Below are 18,712 nucleotides of genomic sequence, written 5' to 3'. Positions count from 1 at the left end.
ATTATCAGTCTTTTGCACTTTACTGTGAAAATTGTAGGATCGCAAAAAGAAGTTTTTGAGAAAATCAAGCCGAGTACACAAGCTGTTAATGTAAAGTAAACTTTGTAAATAAATGTGTAAACTTTGTGTATAAATATGTGAAATTTTTCAGCCCCGAGGGCGGAGGCTGAGCACTTGTAAGCCGATCCAGAGGTCGCGTGGTCAATTCCCGCCTAAGTCGATTTTCCTTCATCCTTAGTACGGGTGTATGTCACGGACCCTGTTTTTTAAACCTGTTTAAACATCCAATAACGCAAAGAGAAATTTTAATGTTTTTGGATTAGTAGTTAAAAATTTTGAAAATACACCGTTAAAATAAAAAAAACAGCGCTTTATGCATCATTTACGACATTGATAGCCTTCATAAAGATGGATAAATTGGATTGGATACGGATGGGTACTGAAATCGATATGCGTTTTTCATTTCGATATTGATGTAACCTTTGAGAGAGGGTCGTTAACTTTTGATCATTTTGAGCGCTGTGGTAACTGGGTCAGGTCGTTGCAAAGGCTCGACCCATTGGGTTCTGAGGATAACGCGGTCGTCATCCCTCCTGGGATTTCGGATTAGAGTTACCATCTCGGGTCACGGATGATGTACATGTAACGTTCCGTGACATCACGAGTTCCTCAAAGAGAGACGAATGCTCTAAAGTGAAGCATAACCCAGGTCATTTCACTCTTGATTGCCCTTAGCAGAGTGGCGTGACCAATAGAGGATAATTTTCGTACCGACGTGTGCCAAAATTATTTTTCACATTCATTTTAAGGTGCTTTTTCATCATCACGTAAAATAGTCTTTATTCGTGGGCCGAGATGAATTAATGAATAAAAGTTCTTTAAAATACACATTTTATTTTCATATAACGCGTTTATTACGAAGAAAGTAAGTTTTAGCGACACGTGCAATTTCAATTAGGTTCTTTATTTGTGTCAAACGTATGAATGCTTGTCTCAGGATTGCTATGAAGGAACACCGAGGTTAGAGCACCTGAAGGCAATCATTGCTTACAGTAGGAAAATATATAGTTCTAAGAGTTACAATTGAAGACTCAGGTGATTTTATCGTTGCCACGTGATACGTGATACTCCCTGAGGGCAATAGTTCATTTATTCTCCATACATCTGACTCCATCAGAGATGCAACCCGGTTACAAAATTATTTATGATAATTATTAATGAAATATTCGTGCGCTTTTAGACCTTTTCCTCTTCGATATGCAGAGCTGATAAGCTGGTATTTATAATTTCATAGGAAAATGACGACTAATACGCGATAAAAAACGGCGCTTTTCATATTAAGTGAAACTCACTTAGTTCATTCCCAAACATATTCTTTGAAAAATATCATAAGTGTGCCTGGCCACGCAGTTTCAACGGTTATTGGGAGAGTTAGACGATCTTCTTATTTATTCTGGCCTCCCAACATATATTCTCTATTTCCTTGCCAACGTTGAGCATATAATAGAGCACTGAGTACTAGTGATTTCTACTGTCTTGACAATGACCCTTTAGCACTGAACCCGCGGTCTAAATTCTTCAATCAATTTGTGTTGAATAAAATTTAGTGGACTTCTTTTGATGTGATAAACTCCTACAAGGTTATGCCTATGCTGCCTATGATTATATACGGTGCTCATGGCATTACACATCGATGACGCTAAATTTCCTCCCTCATCCTCTTTATGAGCTTTTACAGGCCTCAATATTTTCCCTGTCAAGGTTGGCGCATTGAATCCACTATTTCCCCCGATGCTAATGGATTCCCCGTTCTTCTCGGGCTCCCCTCCCCCTCCGCACTCTCTCACTCACCCGCTATTCCCCCTGGCGTCCGTCACGATGGCCGATGCGGGTCTCCTCTGCAGTTCCTTGAGGCTGGAGGCTCCAGAAAGACCCCCCGCCGCCACCCTCGCCTCCGCCGTGTCGTGGAACATGGTGAGGAGATCGAGAGCCACGGATTCGGAGCCGATCTTGAAAGAGTCCAGGTTGGTTAGGGCGTCTGACTCCGACTCCGGGTGGTTCTGAAAGGGAAAAAAATGAATAGGAAAATCGATATCACTGAGTAATTATTCCTTTCGAAGGCGCGAATGTGATTGCATTCCCGGCGGACGAGGAAGAATAAACGCTTGTTTCCGCCAAAGCTGCAAAATCTCTTCAAGTGAACATTCATCTCGAGAGAATTAAAGGACACAGTTTCAGGCGTGACGTGCTGGAAAACCTTCATGATGAAAGAAGACAATTTGCTTTTTCACATAGAAGTTTTTGTTATATTAAGGCCTAGATTTCGTTTCGGCGTAATATATTCAGGTCTGAAGACGTTACGCTGTAACGAAACCTAGGTCGTAATATAAAAAAATTTCAAAGTGGCAAAGCCAAGTGCCTTCTTTCATCATCGAGGAAATCAAGCTAATTATTCAGGGTGTTTGATATAAAAAGTGTTGCCTCACATACGAGCGATCAAGAGCACACATATTAATACAAAAACTAGATTATTGGTTGTAAAAGGTGGGAAAAATAGTATATGAATGCATATAAAACTTTTGATTAATCACCCGTGACAGTAAATTAATATGCCCGCTCTTATGCGTATCGTATTTTTGCAAGGTGAAATCCGATTTTGTTATTGATTAATTAGGGATTCAAGAATTGCTTTAACATATACATTTTACAGCCTCTTGAAGTTTTTGCGAAATTCTAATTCACATTATTTTAAGAATGCAGGAAGAAAGTTGTAGGGAACTGGAAGGTCAAGCGCAATCAGAATGCGTTTCACTTATCTCTAAATTCTAGGTCACTGTTTTTAGATCACGGTAACTTTGATTTTAAGCTCATCTTTGACTAAGATGAGGAAAAGGCGAATGTTTAAATCTCGTAAGATGAAAATTTATGGCCAGAGTTGAAGCAGGGGATAATTGAAAGCCATAAAATTAATGGCTATCTTTCAGTTTTATTTCTTGATTCGAAATACTCTCGTAGATCCCTGCTGAGATATACGTTTCAATCATACTATCTATATTCCCCGAAAAGCACTTTATCTTCTATTTATCGGGCACCTGACTAGCCTACATTATTTTCGCCTATAGTCGTCGGCATCATTTCCTGCCTTGCGTGATTTGGTAAGAATATGATATCTTGTAGATCCGATCTGTGGCTGTGTGTGAAGAGCCTATAGATCGAAGAGATTTCCAAAAACAACGAATACCGGTTGAATTACTTTCTTTGACGGGCACGCATTTGATTTAGTTCAATATTTCAATAGGGTGCGCAATTTATGTTACTCAGTAATTATTTTCATAAGAAATACAAAAATAACTGCACAAGGTTTTTCAAGTTGGTTCAAGGGAAGGTATCAATAACGCACGAACATATTTTCATGTTTAGTATATGACGAACTCTCTCATTTCTTTATTTTCAAGTGCTTGAGTTTTAGACAATACGATCTCGACTGTTGAGAGTTGAAAATAAATGAAGCAGGCGAAATGGTAATCGTGTCTTTAGGATATGCGCTGAATTTGGGAGGCAATATTCCGAGAAATGCATTAAGCAATTCGTAGAACCTATACGAAGAGATACCTCTGCAGTTCGAATCTGCATATTTTGGGTGAATTGTTCGATTATAAGGCTTAAATTCGGATTATCCGAGAGCATTTTCCATTTAAAGAGGTCAAAAAATATCAAATAATCTATCTGAGGAGGGGGGGTAATGCGGCTCGATGTCACGAGGTTTAGATTTTGAAATATGGCTTCAGGGACGTCACGTAGCAGACCTGAAATCATCTATAATGGGTATCCCAACTTTCCCAACCGGTTGAGAGTAAGGATAAGGGAGAGAAAGTCGAGTAGATTAAGGATATTTCTTCAAAATTCGGCCGAGAATACATATCACCAGCTTAATCTTATATCACCAAAAGATTTAAGCGGTATACATTCACAGAATTGATCCAAGAATTGCATCTCTTATTTTATTCTTTTGAAAAATATTTGAACTTTTCTCAAGGATGCACCTGGCATCCCATAAAATTACTATTAGGAAACAATAAATAAATTCATTACCATAAGAGAGGATGAAAGTTTATGACACAATATCAATGAATAAATCTCGTATTTTACTTTTTCAAGATTCTTGAGCGTTAATCGAGCTGCAAGAAAATGGTATTCCATTAAAATAACACAGCTAAAAAATTAATAAAATCAAGTACATAAGAGACTTCATTACAAAATAATCATTTCCGCTCTTTAAATGAGTGATTCTTATATTCGGATGCCATCAAGAGGTGATGATAGTCATAGAAATCATTTCAGTTCACATTTCATGACGCTATTTGTAAATCTATGTAATTTGAAATCCCTCAAAGTTTGACTTGAATCCTGAAACTGGAATATATACCGGCTCTTCTGAAGGGAAGTTAAAGGAAAAACATATCTCCGACGAGAACGCCTCATCAACTCTCGTGTGAGGTGGAAAATTGTTCCCCGCCGCGAGCGAGGCTTCCTCCTCTTACCCGACTCGTTTCAATCCCGATCCCGGGCGTTCATTAATCACTCGGCACCCCCGGCAACCCATCGCGCACGTGCAAATGACATTCAATTACGACAAAGGCGGTTATTTTTTTTTATATCCTCCCCCCTAGTCACCCTTCACCCACCTACTTCCACCACCACCCAACTCCCTCAGAAACGTGAGTAATCAACCGCGTCGCGGTGAACAGTGAGAGAATCCATCCGTTGGTTTGCGTTGGGGGTGAGGCACGTCCGGGGAGGGACGACATCGGGCCACGGAGAGGGTCGCGGTGAGAAAGAGCAACTGGGGTCGAGACAAAAAATAACACATCGTGATGTTATTTTGGATAGGAACGGGAGGGAACAGGGGCTTACCTCGGCCTCTCCGGCTTCGTCGGGCGCCGGCGCCGGCGGTGCGGACTGCACCGAGAACCGGGATCCGTCGAGCATGGGGAAGGGGAAGGTGGCGGAGGACACAGAAGAGGAAGAGGAGGCCACATTGAGCGTCGAGGAGGAGGAGTTGGTGGAGGAGGAGGCGGAGGAGAAGGAGGAGTAGCAGGATCCCTGCTCCTGGCCGAACTCCATCGGGAGGTCCGAAGACCTAGAAGGTAGAAAAAGAAACTGATGTGAAGAAGGAGCGACTGGATGGGTCTCTCCCCATGGGGGAGGGGTCATTCCTTGTTTATCCACCGTCACTGGAGTACCGCGTCGACGTTCCAAACATTCTATCCAGATTTGATGATAGTTCAAGGGCTTCAGTCCAACATTGATATCCTAGTCTATAATACTTATCATTAACTAGGATAGGGCAGGATGTTGATCAAGATTTTATAAGTATTCACATATTTTTGATTGAGGGATTTTTAATATTGATGCATCCAAAGCAATCAGTAAATAAGTGGCTGTATCATCGTTGCAAACCTCTGAGAAAATAATCAACAAAATAAAATTGAATGATAGCATTAATACTGTCTGAAAATTGATGTTCATGTAATGAAGTAAGAAGCTTGGGAATGGAGCTTAAGTGCTTTTATTTCTGAGTTACTGGAGCAGACACCGACATAATCCAGAAATGGTGAATTAAAGCGTAAGAGAATGAGTAAAGGAGGAGTAATTTGTTTGGTGCTAATCAAGCGCTCTCTCACGGGCACTCTTCGGTTGAATTTTCCCAAGACGAAGGACTCGCACAGCGGCATCTCGATCCAAGAGGAAAGAATGACTCTCATCGCTTTTTGGAATTTAAACTGAGTGGAGTATTTTTGAAATTTCAACTGAGCCACATTCAACCTGCACCCTCGGTCTTCAGCTCTGTCTTGATTTTTGAATAACTCAAGACCCATTCCAAAGAAACTGCGGGAGATGCCGCAACAGTAACTTTTAACGGAGTCATCCACTAATGTGCATTTCAATGCAACATTTTCAGTGTGTAAAAATCATTCGCCTTGACTGAGATTCGAACCCAGATCCCTCAATATCAGAGTTTAAATTTCAGAGTTTATGAGGACGCCTCGGTAGCTTAAGTGGATAAAGCATTCGACCGGATGTTGAGGGATCTGGGTTCGAATCCCAGTCAAGGCGAATGATTTTTACACTCTGAAAATGTTGCATTGAAACTCAAGACCCATTTTAAATTTCATGTCTGCGGCCTATACATACTTGAATATCGTGTTGTTTCCCCAACGACTTCAAAGTTTATTGGATTTTGAATTCTTCTAGATTCTAATTCGTGTTGTGAATTGTGTGGTTTCAGTTCCCTCAAATGATTCGGGAGCACTCATCTCATGTATTAAGTCTCAGAAACAAAGATGTGGAAATTTTTTTTAGAAAAGTATCTCATATCACTGTGCACTTTTCCCGGGAATGAGCTAAAAATCGGAAAGTCATTTGCTAAATTAAGAGCAAGTGCAATTTTTAGATATATTAAATCGGTAAATGATTAGAAACCTTGAAATTTTAGGCGGGAAATTCTGGAGGTGAAGGTGACTATATTAAGTGAAATACATTTTTGATGCTAGGTTAAGGGAGATAGTTAAGGGAGATGGAGATAGTTTTGAGTTATTACTGACTGGTAATATCTCTTTTTTCATCATAATTTTGGCCATAACTGCTTTCATCAGCATTTTGAAGATTCGTTTGAGGCCGATACTGGAACAGGTACTTTGGGAAAGGAAGCATAAAACGAAGAAATTTTATTGAATATTGTAGCCACAGTTATTAAGTTCTATAGACTTTAGAAACTCAGAGCTTAGTATTTACCCTGAGTAATGAGAAACTTAATTTTTTTTCCAGTAGTGACTGCGGGAATATTTCTATTGTGTTGTTATTTTAAATGAAAATGCATAATTGCTCATTATAGCACTCAGGAATAGCAAAGGTGGAAGTTCTCGATGTATAACATTCGCACAAATGTTTTTTTTTCACCAGTCCTATGGTTGAATGCCTTTCCGCAACTTTGAGTGGTCTCATTCACCTGTTGCTTTTCTTTTGCTATCCTCCGTCGTTCTCATGCTTAAAAAAATATATTTGAAAATGAAATCAAGTTTCAGTTTATATCATTTTCTTTAAAATTACGAAAAACAATTGCCTATGTAAGCGGAGATAATTATCTACAGGGATGGAGTAGTGCAAAATCCGTTGCCATGGCAAAAATCCAGGGTCTCATTAGTGAAATAATGTATTCAAAACATATCCTGGTGAAAGGAAGTCGTTACGAAAACACTTTAACGACAGCGGAAGTCTGGTAGCAATCCAAACCTTCTTCTCACTATCGATTTCCAATCATTTCTCTCACGGGAAATGTGCACAAAGAAGAGCTTTCTTTCTCACTGTCCTAATTAGATTGTTGCCTTTGACTGTCATTTGGTATCATTCATCAAATGTACCATGGTATAAAAGCGATAAATAATCATTGAGAGTTTTTACTTTTCCGTAAATCCACTTATCCTAACCTCTTTACACGTAATTATTATATTTTTGAAAGAGGTCTCAGAATTTATACAAATTCTTATAAAAAAATAAGTAAGAACTTTCTTGGGAGTTCAGAAGGTTTACTCAAAGCAGAAGGATTTTATGGATTCTATTATGTAACTCGTTGGAAAAAACCCGACATTGTACTTTTAAAAATTTAAAAACACGACTAACTCAATAAATAAGTCAATGAAGTATTTATATTTCCACAAGTACTTTACTCGCGCGGAACGAGATATACCCTCCACTCAATTAAATTAACCAAGCATTTTGGCATATGCTTTGCATCACAATGTTTCTAATAAGTCTCACTTTAGCATTTTCTCGTCGGTAGCCAACTGTTACCGGCCGGAAATTCAAATTCCTTAGCTTCCTAATCTGAATGGAGAATAGCTGTGCACTAGATGTCTTCAGGAATAAAAAATATTAAAACTCAACTCAGCACGTGACTATTTAAAAACATTCCTTTACATCGCGTCGTCTTTCTTTATTATAAAATATTAATGCCGGAGATTTCACTAACCAATATATTCTTTGAAAACAAAACGTTTCTCTTATTATTATTATGGAAACTCAAGTTTAGAGATAAGGACAAGTAAACCTCATTTCATTTTATCCTCTGATGAATGTCTTATAAAATCCAAGAAATTGAGCTCTGTGGCTTCATAATTTAAATTAAATTGACTCTGTCTTGATACATGAAATTTTAAGGACTTGTTTTTACAATTTTTTTATAAACCAGTATAATTAAAAATTCCGCATTTAATCCGTTGTTGTATTCGGTCGATGTAAGTGAAAACCAAGGATTCAAGGAGCGTAAGCCAATGGAATAGGAATATTTCACTGTCGATTTCACCTTGTTGGTTTTTAATATCAAGCTTTTGATATTGAAATGTTATTCCATGCTTGGGTGCGAGATGGTTTGTTTGCGTATGTTGGCTCTCGCGATAGACTCCATGCAAATTACTGACAGCGGAATGGCATTTCTCTGGATGTGTGGACGTAGCGGCCTCTCATACTCTGATCGCACGCACTGCCATAGTAGATATATATGCTTGACGATTGGCAAGTACCTATCCAACGTTTTACATTTATTTTTATGCAGTCATTTCATCGTGAATTAAGTTTGCCGAGTGAGAAGGAACGTTTAGACATCATGTACGCATTCCCTCCAGAATGGGCATTGGCAGATCGACTTAACGAGGACGGTGGGCAAGGGTCCCTCTCGTAAGGAAGGCGGTCCGGTCTCTGGAGCATACTCACCTTATGTGAGCGCTGCCACTTCGCCTATGGACAAATGGCTTGTTCATGTTTTCGTCGAGGTGGGACGCTTGCGACCCCTGGGCTGGCGCCCTGGGGCCGACGGCCGCGTACGGGGACTCCCCCGAGGCGGCCGCGAAGGGAGATGGCCTCCTGGTCGCCGCCGCCACTGACGCTGAGCCGCCGCCGCCGCCGCTGCCGACGGATGTCGCCGCCGAAGAGGAGTAGTTCGGCGTCCACTCCCTGGGTGGGGAATGACAAGGGAAGAGTGTGAGGCGCCGGCTTTAAAGGGCACCACGTCATCACCATCGATCTCACATCCCCACCCTCCCCACCCCTGTAAATCGTCCCTCCACCACTCCCGTTCCCCCGCCAGCTGATTAAACATTAAAACCCACTCCCCTCGCCAGGAGATCGTTCTTCGCCGAGAGGGGGTGTTCCCCCACGTGCGCCGAGAACTCTGTGACTAGCACTCACACAACATCAAAACGAGTAACTTTTTTGAAAGCATATAGCATAAAGAGTTAGGGCTCAAAAGAGGTTAAAGAGCTCTTCAAACTCCGGTGAATTGACATATGGATATAAGACCACTTACTTCGATTGCGATTAACCATTTCATAAATTCCTGTATCCGTTTGTCAATGTGCGTGACCTTGGGATGCGTTCACAAATTAGACATTGACGCCTGTTGTTGAGGTTGTGAGATCGTAACGATATTTATTCCGCTCCTTTTTTGTTTCAATTATTATAACCGAATGCATTGACCCAATTTCTGCCGATCATTATTTCCCGTTTTGATGGTAAATTACTTGCTACAAATTTAGTTTGACACGTTACTTATGTCTGAACGTTAATTAATAGCATTAACACATATATAAATATCAAATCATTAATGTAATATAACGCTATCATAGTTAAAAATATCAATTTCTCTAAATAAAATGGATGAGCAGAAAAACTGACTGTGAATGTAGTTGCCATTATGCGAAAATGAATGTCTCGCACAGATTACGGCTAAACTAAATTTGAGTATTGGTGACAACTAGGATAGTTCAATTTAAGCATATTTGACTTAACTCGCTAATAAATTATGCCAATTTTATGCAAACAATTGATAGTGAAATGAATACGAGCCAGAAATTTGTTGAACGTTAATAATATAATCATGAGTTGACCTGAATGAAGTTGTAAGTCGTAATGATATCCCCTAAATACGTAGGAAATAGTTATGTTAGGAAAGATTTTTGTAATATTTAAATGTTCTAGACTGAAAAAAGGTTAATATATACCAAGTTTTGGTTGATTAAGTACTGACCTTTATAAGCATGACTCTTTCGATAGTTAAGGATTTTTCACAGGGAACCACAATTAGATCGATATTGAAAATTTGTGAAGCATGACTCTATGTTGTTCTCTGTCATTATTTTGATAACTGGGATTGCTTTGAGTAATATTAAATCTTTACATAGAAATATACAGAAAGAAGTATCCAAAACATCTCCGAACAAAATAGTGTATCAAGTCTTATTTTGTGAATTCCCCAGTTTCTTTAATGACAGCATGGAAAACCCTAATCGTTCTCTTGCATATTAATAAAACTTCCCGTATCTTACCTTGGCAAAGACATGGTGGTGGTTGGGCCTCCTCCTGGTCCCTATCGTATTTACTTCTGTGATCCGTGGTCGGTGTTATATCTGGCGGAGGTGGCAAAGCCCCGGGTGACGTCCGGCAGCAAGGTGTCGGAGCCAGTTTGGTGCTGATTAGCTGAGATTGAGTTGATTTTCTTTCTAAAGGCCTGGTTAAAAGGCAATTACCCGGCTGAAAAAGCAATTAAAAAGGCGTTAATAAAAGTCCATATGTTAGCAGAGTGCTAAGAAGAAGAAAATGCATGCTCTAGATCTTTCAAAGTTGTTGAGTGTCGAAGTCCATAATAAATCATAAAAAATACCCTAAACTTTAGTACGTGAAGTTATAAATTAAAATGAATCTCAATTCCAATATTTTCAAGCTTCAGTTGTTCAGGCATTCAATTCTTCCTTCACAATTTGTCATGTAGGTAATACATACATATGGAAGAGATTTTAAGCCGCTGCTTGCGGATGTGGTCTACTCCATATGTCGTCAGGTTCTATCAGCCATCTTGTAATCCCAATCTTGACGCAATATCTTCCTCGGTTGGTTCTTGCCCATGCTATCATTGATTGGTCTCTTGAGTGAGTCTTAAAAAGCGTGTCCTCGAATTTCCGGTCTTGAGGCTTGTGATACCGACCAGTCACAAATATTTTGGATCAAGTGAACGAATGCCAGGTGAAATAAAAGCCAAGTGAAGTTCCTTTTAAACTTTACTTATTTAATTGCATATACATAATGTACTTACAAAGTTGTTGGATTTAGTCTTTCTTTAGGCAGTACTCTTGCCATTATAATACTGTAATAACACCATCTCCTATAGGCAAACAAAACATCAAAAGGATGAATTCGTTACCCAAAATAATACCAGAGCATAAAAATTCCCCATTTTCGGAACTCTTATCTGCAAGTATCAGGTTAACCTCTGAAGGAAAGTGTCCGGGATGATGTAATGACCTTCGCTTATCAAGCAGTATTGCACAGCGTGCTTAAAATGTCCAGATCCAACCGGCGAAGCACTAGTTTTCATGATACTTCTCGCATTGTCCCCGTCATTTCTCAGAACGCGCACAAAACCAATGAAACTCCCATCCCTCTCAGAACGCCACATCCCGTCAGGTCAGTTTAAAAAAAAACCATCGTCACTGCCACTGCCGTTTCTTTTAAGTGCACTCAGTGGGAGAGAAAAATGTCCCCAACATCCCTATTGCTTTTTATTATTTTTTTTAATCCGGACTGCGGGACGAAGAGCCTTCTATACATCACATAGGACAGAAAATAGTCGACTCCCTGTTCCCTTGGTTTTTTCCCTTTCTCACGTTCTCCTCCCAAAAACGCCCTCACCTCTGTCTTTTTTTGAATTTTCCCCCTCCCCTACACCTCCCTCACTGCCCTCGTCTTGAAATCTTCCACTCGTGGTACAACTGCTGGCGCTAATTACGTTCGCGCGGCCGTTCTCGGGCGCGGGTGAACAGGGTAGGAGGAAAGAAGGGGGTATTCGTGAGAATTGGAGAAGTCTTGGGGGGGGGGAAGCTGTGGTGGTTTGAAGTGGGAACGGGACCTTATTCTCACTAGGACGCTGAGAATTCCCTTTCGATCCTCCCCAAGCCACATCAAAAAGCACCATCCTACCCCTTCACTGTCCCCCGCGAGAGAAAATATAAAACCGCAGCACACCCTTTCCCTTATTAACCACAAATCCCCGTGGGCGCTTCCCTTTTCGTGCCCCGACGCGCTCCCATTTTCGCCACCGTCTTTGGTGTGTGTGGTGGCCCGGTCCTAAGGGGGGGGGGGCGGGGGAACCCGTAACCTCCACATGGTTTTTTTCCGGGGCGATCCGTCGACCTTCGCCTCCACTTCTCGCACGTGTGCACTAGCGTTGACTAAGTGGTAACAAGGAGTAGTAGGCACAAGAGGCCAATGATTGGGGTGTAAATAGGCTCTAATTTTTTTAAATTAACTAATAATGAAGCATTTGCTGGGGAATCAAATATTTAAATCCGATAATGGCTTTGAACGATGACCCTTATGTATGAAGCCATATTTCGAAACTACAGTCGGTATCCAATTGGTTGTGGCGTAGAACATTATCAACAGTTCATTTTGATCTGGAGCGTTTCCACAAAGTACATATTGCCCCAAACGATTTTTACGTAAATGTGTTCAGCAAATGCAAATTAAACTACACGAACCGATGATTGAACTTCATTAAAGATGGTTCAACGCTTCAAGTTTGGATAATTAACTATCGGGACGTTTTACTAATTTTTTCGCGAGTTTCTTCGGTAAATAAAACTACTGTTGAGTCAGTAAATACTGCAGTAAACACTGGTCGAAAAACGTTCGCATCGATTGTTCAGTTTACTCCACATTACGAAGTGCGACTCAGTCCATTTGTCAATCATAAGGGCCGCCAGCATTTCCCCTCACGCTTGGTAGAACCCCCCGAATCACGGTTCGACAGCACCGAAACCTGAGAAATTCTTCCAAAACTTCTTGAAAAAGTATTGTCATTATTTTTAACACGGCTCAGCCATGCTGTGGATACTTACTCTACGCCAGTATCATCCCCTTCCCTCTCTTATGCGAGCCCCTCTGTTTGGAGCGAGTTTAAAAAAAAAAAAGGATGCTGGGAAAAACGAGCTCAAGATGAGTGAGCGGGAGACGATGTATGGCGAGCGGGAGAGGGTACGGTTCTCGCCTTCGCCGCCTCCCCCATACCCTCTCCCCCCGCGCGGGCTTAGCCCTTCAGCGGTAATTGCCCCATTATCCGCTTCCATTACGTGCTGAATACGCGTAGTGTTCCAGCGCCAAGGTGCTTCGCCTTCCGCGTTTCCTTTTTTTTCCCCTCTCTCTTTTTTTTCCTCCCCGTCTCCCCATTTCTTTGGCTTGTTTATTCGTTCAATTTTTTCCGTGCATTTTAATTCGTTCAAATTCTGCTCTCTCTTTCTCTCTCCCTTCCTCCCTCCCTCCTGTCAACGTGAAAGGTGTGGCAAAACGAAGGCATCAGCTGGCACGGGGTCTGAAGGGCGGGAGCCAGTCTAGAGGATGAGAGTGGACGCTCGATCCAAAAAAACTTGTGCCACGATTCTCCGTTTTGTCTCCCTTTCCCTATTTTTTCCCACAAGGCAAGTCATTTCTCTTCCCTCCCCACTCGTATCATGGCACACACATTGACATTAACACACACATCTTTCTCTCCCTCTCCCTAGTGTCTCCCGTTTCTACTTCTCTTTCGCCCGCCCAACTCTTTCCGCGCGGTCAACTCCGGATTAAATGTCGCTTTTAGAGTGTCCTACATTTCGGTGGGTCGTACGTTTTTTTGTGATTTTTTTTAGAAAAAAAGGTCCGGTCCTTCCATCTACTTGCTGCACTTGTACGCCCACTCCCTCCCATATTTTTTTTCGTTCGTGTGGAGGCAGAGAGGATAAAAAAAATGGGAAGAGCAGAGAGAAGAGGATGGCGGTGATAACTCCGTCCCTCACAATCTCGAGTGTCTCGTCTTTTCCTCGGAAAAATATAAATACGTGTTCTCTCTTCCTCTCCTTCCATCCACATCACTCCAGTGGTTGCGGTAGCGGAGTTTTGGTGGCTTGGTGGTGGTTTTTGCGCGTTTGTTGTGTGAGCGTGCGTTGTGTGTTCATCGCGATGTCAGGCCTAGTGGTGACGGTATTTATTGGTTCTTTTTTGCTAGGGGAGAGAGAGATAGAGAGAAGGGGGAGTATGTGGGCGGAGGAGGAGGGGGAGGGTGCCCACCGAGTCAAGCTCCGGATCGCTCCCACATACTGTGGCGTGTGGTGGGACATGGAGCGGGGGGGAGGGGGGGTAGAAGGGATGGTGGATTTTAAGGGGGGAGGGGGGGGAGGCAGGGGTGTTTTTGGAAGGGGGGAAGACGGTTTGGTCTACCGGGAGAGGATGGTGGGGCGGAGGCGGTCTCGGCGTGGGAGGAAGGAATGGATTTCTTAAAGGGGAAAGTTTTCTTGCTTCATCTCCGCGTGCGAGCGCATCCACTCCTGCGTGATGGAAGGGAGGGAAAGAGAAGCGGGTTAGGGTTTTCATTCTTGCGAGGAGAGCGATGGAGAGCGGGGGAAGCGGATAGCGTAAGCATTTCTTCCGCTGTGGTGATGGTAATGTTCCTTTTGTTGTTCATCCGCGACCCTTACTTCCTTCTTCCCCACCCTCACTCCTGGATTCACCCCATCTCTTATTTTGAAGGTCTAGTCCCTTCTCCTCGTTCCCCACTCCCCTTTCACTCCTCCTCTCCCTCATATCGATTCGCGTGGACGTCCCAACCAACAAACACTCCAACCCCCACACCGTAGGCTTGCTGCTGCTTCCCCGGATCCCTCCCTTTCTCTCTCTCATTTCGAAATATTTTCCCCTCCCGAGTCCGGCGGTGTCTTGCAGCGGTGGGCTTCCGAGTCTCTATTTCTCTCTCTCTCACTCGGAAGATGGGTATGTACCAACTGCTAAGCCCTCAGACTCTCTCCTCAAACACTCCTGCACACCCTCCCTCCTTCATCCGCTCCCATTTACCCTCGTACCTTTGTGTGCTGAAATGTGGCATTCCCCCCTGCCTGACCTGCCGTGAAAAATGCACGATTCCATCTACCTCTCTCTCTTTCTTCTCCTTTCACCCTCACCTCTCCTCCAACGTCGAACCACCGCTCACACGGCTTTAAGTTTTGGGTTTTCATTTTTTTCCCTTCCCTCTTTCTCTCTATTAATTTCTTTTTTTTTTCCATTTCGTGAATGCGAGAGGATGGTCGCTTCGCAAAGAAGAAGGTCGAGCCCTTCTTACACCCTCCCAAGCCCTCCTCACTCCAACCCCCGCGTTTCCTCTTCCCTCTTCTCCGGCTCGCCTCCTTCGCCTCGCGGTTTTTGGCCGTGAAATCGCCACGGAGGAAGAATGGCCTTCCCCCCCCTCCTCCTCCAAAACCGCCCCAATCCCTCTCCATTCAACCCCTCTGCCCTTCTCGTAATAAAGAGAGGATGAGAGGGAGAGAGAGAGAATCACCGCGCATTTAAAATTAGAAAGGTCCCAAAATTGTCGAGAGGGAAAGACGCGAGGGAAAGGTTGGAAAAAAAAATAAAATTCCGGTCTGAAATATTCGCGAAAATAGTCCCATAGCACTACATAGTGGGAGTGACTGTATCCACAGGGGTATATGGTGTGCGCATTAAATGATTCGTGCTCGCCCACCCGAGAAAAAAAAACGTTCTGAATGAGCACACAATGACAGAAGAGGAGTATTTTAGCGGTCAGACTCGCCCTTCCACGGTCTATAATCCCTCTTCCCCCCCCCCCCGTGGAATTTATATAAGGTTTCGGTGACATCGCAGAGCGAACCTTCAACATCTTTCACGGAGAGAATGTTACGATTTAAAGAGTAGCTGTTTGCGATCCCTGGAGCCTGTTACGGTAATTGCTTGCAATTTTCCTCCCACCTGAAGTCGGGAGATTACTTTTATACTTCTAGATAAACGGGTTCAAAAAGTATTTAAGTGTTTCCCCTCCAAAAAACGCTGGACACTTATCAGGCATGAGTTCAGCCAAAGGAACGGTGACAAATGGGTCGCCATAAACTCAGTAGTTATAAAACAAGCTGAGTGCCACAAGAACAGCAGCGAGTAGAGGTTGAGATTTGGCATAATTTATTACGAGGGCCAATTTCTGACTTATCTGGCTTTCAGGAAGCATATATGATTACCTAACTCCCTCATGAATTAAAAAAAAATGACCAACCTACCAGGCTACTGCCCCCTGCCAAGGCTACTTTCCGGGCACACAAATTCCTAAGGAGTCGACGAAGAAATACACTATTTGCAGAGGGCCATAACGTGGAACGCGATGCGAGTCCAATTATTGAAGGCTATGAATAGAAAATGCGGAAAACAAACCTCTCTGAAAAAGTAAAATATCATAAAATCAAATCGAAACATCTGGGAACTTTTTAACCGAGTCAATATTGAAATTTAGGGATAGGTTTATTGCCTTTAAAGTCTTATTTTGCTCACAAAATTTCATGATCACATTTTTATCTACTCACCCAGTCGATTCTTTTTTGGGTCCTAATTGCGTTGGAGAATGGAGTGCCACGGGCACATACCCCATCGTTAGGTCACACTAATGACTACCTTTGCATTCCAAATGTAATTAGGGCACAGAATACTCGCTGTGCCTTCCTCGTCAAAACGTTCTGGTGAGTCATAGGCAATCTTGACTTCTATCCTATTAATTTCAGCGACAGAAGATCCAGCACATCGATTGGAGATTGACTCCTCCGATTGAACTTCGCTCTTACCCCTTTCCTCACGTGTTTTGGGGTTACTCTCGAAAATATTCTCATCTGTTTTCATACTCATGGCATAGTATGAACGTGCAAATTATCCAATTCATATTTGCCGTACGAAAATATTTCAATGGTAATTAAAAGTATGATGTAGCCGTATAAATCCATGAGTTATCAAAAACGAAAAAATTAAAGATGAAAGGGAATAGGACTCTGGGATCGAGTTACTCGATCATGAAATGTAGGAAATGGTTATAGATCGCGTCCAGATAATTCCAAAACCAATTTGTCTTTTACCATAGGGACCTATCGGCAAGCATATAATTTTTGCGAGGAAACAAAACTTGTGGCATGTAAGTAAAAAATTCATGGCAAGCTAAGATACAGTCGAGCAGAAGTGGTCTTCATGCTGATTCTACGAGCATAACATATGACTACAAATATTAAGATTTTAATGTTTACTGAACTTGTGATGAAATGAAAATCGTATTTATTTTGGCAGTGATGTGGGTTTTAACGGTAGAATGGAGCCTGAAATCATATTGCATGACGAAATAAATTTTAATTTTATCTGAAAATCCCCCAGCTGACAATTTAAAGACCTTGAAAGGATTGGAGCCAGTAACACACGTCACTCAGCAGACGAATAGATTGTTGGTTATTATTGTTAGATATCAATGTTGGTAAAGACTGTCTTCATGAAGTGAGGGCATCAAGAACAACGAATTTCGAAAACGACTTTACACACGTCTACTTTATCTGATGAGTCAAGGATAACGATTTTTTCAAAATTTGGGACTGCAAAATTTCCATTGGTCTCTACGCACACTAGGTGAGCAAACTGCAGGCACAGTTGAGGACGAGATTTGATTGACCTCGGGGTACGTGATCATGTAAACGGACATGTAAATCATGAATGGATGTACATCCATTAAAAAGTATTGATTCTTTAATCCAGTTTCCAGAGAGGACGGCGGCGAAGAAAAATTGAAATTTGGTGGGTATCCGCTCGAGAATTCCGTGCCGAGTCTATTGTTTTATCCCTTCGCGGTGTTCCCTTTTTTTTCTCTCGCCAGGTGGGGGAATATTTTTAAACTCGGGCCTCCTCCTGTGCCTGGGTCAGCAATGAACAACTCGGGTCATAGTGAGTGCCAGGCTGAGATGTACTTCGTAGACACGGATCGATAGAGGAGCCGCCGGCGAGAGAAGGGGGCAGGGCGGAGAGACTAACTCCAAAGAGTCATGGGACGCGGGGAAGCGAATTAATAATCCAACTTCCTCCCGGCGTAACGGGCTACTCTTTGTGTCAGGTGGTTCTAAATTAACGGGATCCGGCGGGAGGTGATCACACAAACTCAGCGTGTATTTACGCCAACGGATATGTTGCAAAAATCCTTTATACAACGTTTGAAAATGCTCGAGGAAATTCTAAAACTAATTTCATACTCGAACGTTAATCTGAGTGTTATTTTATTCTTTGAATTCACAAAGCATATTCAGACTCTTTATTTTCACCCATAAATCCGTAAAAAGTTTCACAAAAAAGGTTTCTCCCTCTGGTTGATCAGCGAACATATTTGATTTGGAGAGTTAAATGACAATAATTCGGAGAAATTGACCGAAAATGTCTTCGCACCCATTAAAACCTTTCATCTCATCAATACTTGTATGAATTATCTTCCTCCTGACTCCACTTTTTACAATTTTTTTCACAAATCCAACGATTCGCGTCTGTCTACAATGTAACGTTGATTTTCTCACCAAATTCTTATACCACCGTGCCATACACCTAGCACAGTACAAGCAACGTTTGTGCTGTGGGTTTTAATGGAACTCCCATTGATGATTGAACTAACTGAAAAATTTATATGGCTAAAGCATAACATTTAATGTATAATTATGGAGTTAAATTTTAAAATTCTACTCCTATTACCTGCATAATGCGTTTATATTATTACTTTCATTTTTTCACCTTCTAATGAGTACATTTCTCTACGAGATGAAGCATGTTGTCTTGTTACGCT

General features: G+C 42.0%; 1 protein-coding gene across 3 annotated transcripts in view; it reads right to left on the bottom strand.

The window, feature by feature from the left end:
• Positions 1-18,712, bottom strand: part of LOC139690995 (uncharacterized) — an 80,901-nt gene that overhangs the window by 49,418 nt on the left and 12,771 nt on the right. Inside the window, exons 2-7 of one of the 3 annotated variants that reach the window (XM_071588694.1) lie at positions 11,144-11,212; positions 10,834-11,021; positions 10,380-10,584; positions 8,770-9,009; positions 4,915-5,140; positions 1,852-2,060 (exon numbers count right to left, since the gene is read on the bottom strand). In XM_071588694.1, coding sequence (XP_071444795.1) covers positions 1,852-2,060; positions 4,915-5,140; positions 8,770-9,009; positions 10,380-10,393 — 689 coding nt within the window. In that variant the 5' untranslated portion in view covers positions 10,394-10,584; positions 10,834-11,021; positions 11,144-11,212. Of the gene's footprint in view, positions 1-1,851; positions 2,061-4,914; positions 5,141-8,769; positions 9,010-10,379; positions 10,585-10,833; positions 11,213-18,712 lie in introns of all 3 variants that reach the window. The other 2 variants (XM_071588693.1, XM_071588691.1) reach the window with 2 other exon arrangements.

Source organism: Hetaerina americana, unplaced genomic scaffold (assembly GCF_022747635.1).
Source record: "Hetaerina americana unplaced genomic scaffold, ioHetAmer1.1.p SCAF_3, whole genome shotgun sequence".
NCBI lineage: Eukaryota > Metazoa > Arthropoda > Insecta > Odonata > Calopterygidae > Hetaerina > Hetaerina americana.
This window is presented reverse-complemented; position numbering and strand designations above follow the sequence as displayed.